This window comes from Eimeria maxima, genomic scaffold, assembly GCF_000499605.1.
Source record: "Eimeria maxima Weybridge genomic scaffold, Emw_scaff204, whole genome shotgun sequence".
NCBI classification, from domain to species: Eukaryota; Apicomplexa; class Conoidasida; order Eucoccidiorida; family Eimeriidae; genus Eimeria; species Eimeria maxima.
In genome coordinates this window covers 35001-41281 of record NW_013564925.1, presented here as the reverse complement: position 1 = coordinate 41281, position 6281 = coordinate 35001, and the positions used below count along the sequence as shown (strand labels likewise).

The window sequence follows — 6281 nt, the reverse complement described above, 5'->3', positions numbered from 1 at the left end:
ACAATTAGTCTCTCTAATAATACACGAGTAATTTGTTCCTTAATACATTCATTATTACTTTCAATAAATAACCATAAAAGTAGGCAGGAGAAGAAATGTGTATGGGCATTAGGATAACGTAAATGATTAGCTATTGAATTTAATAATAAATAACGACCCTCCATGTCTGCCTCTCTAAACAGATATAATACTATCTCCTGTGAACAACCACAAGCATTCATGCTGCTGTTGCTGCTGCCTCCTGCTGCTGGTGAACCAGCTGGTGATCCTCCTGTTGTTGATGTTTTAGGTTGCTGCTGTTGTGGAGAAGTTGTAAGACCATCTCCTCCCGCCCCCTCTTCTCCCCCTGCTGCTGCACCTTGCTGTTGCTGTTGCTGTTGTCTGGTAAGAGGCGCAGTCCCTAGATAAAGAAGAAGAGCATTAATAATGGTAATATCATACTTAGTTCCTGTTGTAAGAGCAAGAGAAGGAGGAAGGAGTAATCTCTTAAGTAGTTGTGGTAATAATGAGTAATTTTTATGAATAAGATAAAGATCAACAATTTGTTTAATTCCTTTCTTAAATAATATAAGAGGGAAAGGAGTATAAACAGCAGGTAATATCCTTATCTCTGGTAATAAATCAACCTTTAGATTAGGTAAGAAAGGATCAGGTAATTTCATAGAACGAGGGAATGCAGATAAAATTAAATTCCTTAATTGTACACAATTAAATGGTAAGCATTCGCATAATTCAAAATGGAAGCAGCAGAGGAATTCAGGGAAATCGTGCAGCAGCACAAGCAGCAGACGTAATGTACCATCATATAATTTCTTTACTGCAGCAGGTAGATATTCGCGTATTATAAAAGGACGTAAAAACATAAACCATTCCTTTAATAATTGCAACAGCAGCAACCAGCAACGTCTGCTGCTGCTGCCTGCTAGACGAGGCAGCAGCATATAATGACCTATTAGATCTAGCCATGCAAAGGCAAAAGAAGGAACACGTAGAGGAGATAATATTACTAAACGTTCTCCTAACGTCTGTAAGCATGCCAATGCATGCATCTCTTGCCCATGCTGCTGCTGCTGCTGCTGAGGATGGTGAGGATGGGGATGATGGGGATGATGAGGATGATTATTATTATGATGCTGATTATCCTCTATATCCACAACCAACTCCTTTAATAACAATAAAAATATTCTATAATATGCCCTTTGACGCTCTGCTGCTGCTCCCGCTGCAGCTGCTGCTACTGCTGCAGCTGCTGCATCATCATCACCTGCTGCAGCAGCTGCTGCTGCTGGTACTTCTGCTTCCTCATGAATTGCCCTACATATTATTGCTGTTGCTCTTTGTAGTATCGTTACAGGAGATATCTGATTAGGGTCTACTAATGCCATCATTCCAACAATCATCTTAACAAAACCATCTAAGCTTAATACACATAATTCTCTTACTTCTTCTGGTTGCTCATCTACACGAGGAACCCCTGGTGCTGCTTGTGTTGCTGCTGATGATGGTGTTGTTGGTGTTGCTGCAGAGGCATCTGCTGCGGTTGCTGCCGATGATGCTGGTGATGAGCCATCTTCCGGTGCTGCTCCTGCTGCTGCAGGTGCTGCTGTTGCTGATGCAGCAGATAAGGGCGCAATAGCAGCAGCAACAGCTAGCTTCAAGGAAACAGCAAAGAAGCGATCGGTGTTACCATCCATCCGCAGTAATCCCTGATGAGAGATACGCTGGAAGAATGTTGCTCTTACAACAAAGCTGCGTTCTGCTGCTGCTGCGGCTGCTGCTGCTGCTGCTGCACCCCCACCAGATGTTGCAGCACATAGGAGCAACCAATCACGGAACACACGCTCCACCAGCTGCTGCTGCTGCCGTGACACACGAGGCAAGCATGCCAGCTGACGCACTATCGGCTGCTGATGATTCTGCTGCTGCTGCTGCTGCTGCTGCACCAACGCCAACAAGCTGTACACCGGAGGATCTTCCTGTATCCATCACACCCACACATCAATACACCTCCATGCACAACAGCAGCAGCAGAACGCGCAGCAACACAAACAGCAGCAACAGGACCAAAAGAAGCAGCAGCAGGAGCAGCAGCGACACACCTGTGGCTGTTCCGCCTTGAATGCCTCTGTAAGTCTGTTTCTTGACTCTTCCAGCTGCTGCTGCTGCGGTGTCAGTTGTGCTCCAGCAATAGCAGCAAGAGTAAGAGGCCAATCTGCTTCGTTGCAGCACTTCTGCTCTTGCAGCAGCCGTAGAAGCGCAATAGCGAACTCTAGGAAGCCTCCTCCCTGTCTGGCTGCATGCCTTTGTACTTCTTTACCTAAGTAAGCATCAACATCTGCTGCAGCAACAAGACCATACCGCAACAGCACTGCAGCGACAGCAACACTGCTGCGGCGGCTTGCCGATTGTGCTGCTGCAGCTGCTGCAGCTGCTGCTGCAGCTGCTGCCGCGGGACTTGTGTTTCCAGCAGCTGCTGCAGCAGCAGCAGCTGCTGCAGCCGTCGCAGCAGCAGAACCCAAGGGTCCACCTCCCGTACCGGAACCTGCTGCTGCTGCTGCTGCTGCTGTTGAACATGTTAGGGTAAACACATCGGTGCATAGACGCCGCACTTCAACCCGGCCAGACTGTAGACCCTCCAGTAGTGCAGCATATACCTCCAAATAGAGAGCTGCAGCAGCAAGAACAGAAGCCGCAGCAAGGAACAGAATAAGTGTTCTACGTATGTAGGTGTATAGGTAGATTAGCAGCAGCACAACCAGCAACAAGAAAGCAGCAGGAAATCTCCCCTTGTTCTTAAGAATTAGGGTTTAGGGTTTAGGGTTTATGCCTTACAGACTCTATCAACCCCTCTAATAGGAGAATGCGAAGGACGTGTTTGGAAGGAAGAGGCAGCAGCAAGCATAGCTCGCATCACTCTATGAGCAAGGAGTGCTGCTGCTTCGGCTTCTGCTGCTGCTGCTGCTGCTATAGCAAGAGCAGACTCTAGCAGCACAAAGAGCTGCGCATCCGATGGTAAGCAAGCAGCAACTAACAGTGCCGCTGTACTGCATCGGGGAACGGGCGTTGCTGCAGCACGGCAGCCAACTGGAGACGAGAACTGCACACAAGAACAGCAGCAGCAGCAGCAGCAAAAGGAGTTGAGAGAACAGCATATCAATCAACTACCAACCAGCAGCAAAGGTAGAACACACAGCAGCTACAACAATACAAGCTGCAGTAGCAGCAGCAACAACAATAGCAGCAGCAGCAGCAATGTACCCTCTCTGTATGTGGGCTTGACGGCATAACAGGAGGACAAGCAAAAATAGCGATAACTTCCTCTTTAATTAAATTTAAACAATCGTCAAAACGAGCAACAACATCAGCATTACTAAGAGAACCCGCAGCAGGTATAGGTAAAGGTTCACGTATTGCTGCTGCTGCTGCTGCTGCTGTTGCTGCTGCTGATGATGCTGAAGATGATACAGACGATGCAGCAAGAGCAGCAGATGCCGGTGAGTTTGATGCTGCAACACGAGATAACAGCAACTTTTGCTGCTGCTGCTGCACATCCAATTCTTGGGAAGACAGACTTCGTAGCTTCGCCAAATCCACCTGCTGCTGCTGCTGTTGCTGCTGTTGTACTCTTGCAGCAGCGGCGAAAGCTGCAGGCTGCTGTTGCTGTTGTTGTTGTCTTAGTAATGCTCCAGCTGCTGCACCTCCCGCTAATGCTTGTGCTGCAAGTCCAACAGCTGCCGCCTGTTGATGCTGTTGTTGCTGCTGCTGCTGTTGAGCCGCTGCTGCTGCTGCTGCTGCTGCTGCTGCAGATTGTTGCATCTTCCTTAATGGCCCAAGTGCAAGAAAGTCCTTATAGACCTGTAATTGTCTAGTACAAAGTGACGGTCTAGGTTTAAGAGGATCAGGTAATGCCATAGGCCATTTGCTGCTTGTGCTGCTGTTGCTGTTGCTACCGCTGCAGTGTATAAACTGAGGATCTATAAATAATAATCCTCTCTCTCTTGCATGCGTTCTTGCTGCTAAGGATGGACCTATTGCTACATCTATATCTCGTAGTACTTTCTCCACCACCGCCTGCTCGATCACCGCACAGCCTAATTCAAGATTATCCGCGCCAACTATATGGGCCACCTGCTCCACTAAGGCCTGAGAAAAAAAAAAAAAAAAAAAAAAAAAAAAAAAAAAAAAAAAAAAAAAAAAAAAAAAAAAAAAAAAAAAAAAATTTAACCCTTATTTAATTATATTTTATTAAGGGAAATAAAAAGATATATAATGAATTATAAGAGTAATCTATCCAATAAAAGGGGGAAGGGGGGGAAAAGGTAATAGAGGAGGAACTAACCAGATCTGCATCATCTTTATTATGTGTAGCTGGTTGTAATAATTGACGTAAATGTTGTGTAAGAGAAACCCTTAATGGTTCTCTGCATGTAACAAGAGCTAATGATCCAGCTAAGGAAGTAACCATTAAATGTGCTGCTCTTTTTACTAATGCTTCTTCCTTCTCTACACAAAAATCCTTGCATACTAATTCACGTGTTGCTACACAAGATATTGATACTGCAAGCACACAATACACATACACATCAATAATATATTATTATACTATAAGAGCAGCAGCAGCAGGAGTGAGAGCAACGGTAGATGCAGCAGCAGAGAAAACAAAGATATATAAAGATAACTATTCTATAACAAGAAAAGCTACAAAAAGCAACAGCAGCAGCAGCAGCAGCACAAGCAGCAACCGCAGCAGCACAAGCAGCAACAGCAGCAGCACAAGCACCAGCAGCAGCGTACCTGATCGTTCAACAACAGCGGAGATGATATCGCGAATAGCTCTTTCTACAGCAACAGGGACGACAGCCTTGAGTGATGGTTGTAAGGCAAAGAGAGCAATAGAAGGAGACACAACAACACAAGAACGAAGGGACTGCAGCAGAGTATCTCTTCCTGCAGGTGATGGGTCTGCTGCTGCTGCTGCTGCTGCAGCAGCAGCTGCTGCTGCTGCTGCAGGGGCTCCAGCAGAACCTAGACGGAGAGGAGACTGCAAACAAAATAACACAAAAAGAAAAACGTAAAAGCATAACAAACAGGTGCCTATACACGGCATACTATACAGCGGCAAAAGCAGCAACAGTACCAACAACAGCAGCAATAGCAGCAGCAGAAATGAAGACGAACATGTGAGGTTGATGCCACAGGGGCGAAGGATTCTGCTCCTGCTGCCCCCCTTCTTGCTGCTGCAGCAGCTGCTGCTGCAGTTGCTGCTGCGGAGTCCATCCGTGGTACAGCATCAACAAACGATTGCTGCTGCTGCTGCTGCAGAGCAGCTCTTGCAGGAGTTGTCCCCGGTGTATGTGCGGCAGCTGCTGCTGCTGCAGCTGCTGCAGCAGCATCGAAAACACGTTGCTGCTGCGTATCAAGAGGTAGACCTGTACTGCCGAATCGGTGTTGCTGCTGCTGCTGCTGGAGGAGCAACCCAAGTGCTCGTACACCTCTATCATCTGCAGCAAATAATCCTGCGCCCGGTTGTTGTTGTTGCACCTGTCCACCTCGTACAGCAGCGGCAGCAGCAGCTGCAGCTGCAGCTGCAGCAGCTGCTGCTGCCGCATCATGCTGCTGCTGCTGATGCTGCTGCTGCTGCTGCTGCTGAGGTCTAGCAACAAAATCTGCACTGTCTACTGGCAACGGCTGCTGAGGTAACACGCATTTCTCATATCCATAATTTGATACACTTAGATCAAGACGTTTAAATAGTACTTCTATATCAAATAATAGATTCGTCCTGTACACAAAATAAATAAATATAAATTTAATTTAATTTAATTTAATTTAATTTAATTTAATTTAATTAGTTTATTTAGGGAAATTAAGAGAAATAAAATGATGTACGGGAAGCTGCAACAATAGCAGCAACAGCAGCAGCACCATCTATATATAGGAATAAGCAGCAACAGCTACATCACCATCACCCCGATCTGCAGCAGCACCACCTCTCCCATCAACAACAGCAGCAGCAGCAACAGCAACAACAACAACAGCAGCAGCACAAGAAAAGAATTACCTTAGATGAGGTAATCTATGTAGTTCGGCTAATAGATTAATAAGTGCAGCAGTCCATGGATTAGGCAACTTGAATACTCTTGATGAAGAAATTGCCTCCAAGACACGACAAACAAATGGTAAGACAGCAACTAAATGACCTAAGCTATATGCACGAAGAAGAAGTTTTTTTAGATTTATATGCTTAGATCTTAATGGTTTATTCCTGTATACACATACAA

General features: G+C 46.0%; 1 protein-coding gene across 1 annotated transcript in view; it reads right to left on the bottom strand.

Moving 5' to 3' along the window:
• Nucleotides 1–217: 217 nt before the first annotated feature.
• Nucleotides 218–6281, bottom strand: part of EMWEY_00021610 (CCR4-Not complex component, Not1 domain-containing protein, conserved, putative) — a gene marked incomplete at both ends in the record, with an annotated part of 9123 nt that continues 3059 nt past the window's right edge. The window contains 8 exons of the mRNA XM_013480549.1: nucleotides 218–381; nucleotides 950–1976; nucleotides 2100–2668; nucleotides 2833–2998; nucleotides 3259–4143; nucleotides 4487–4557; nucleotides 4795–5041; nucleotides 5179–5782. Of these exons, the coding sequence (XP_013336003.1) occupies nucleotides 218–381; nucleotides 950–1976; nucleotides 2100–2668; nucleotides 2833–2998; nucleotides 3259–4143; nucleotides 4487–4557; nucleotides 4795–5041; nucleotides 5179–5782 (3733 nt within the window). The remainder of the gene's footprint in view (nucleotides 382–949; nucleotides 1977–2099; nucleotides 2669–2832; nucleotides 2999–3258; nucleotides 4144–4486; nucleotides 4558–4794; nucleotides 5042–5178; nucleotides 5783–6281) is intronic.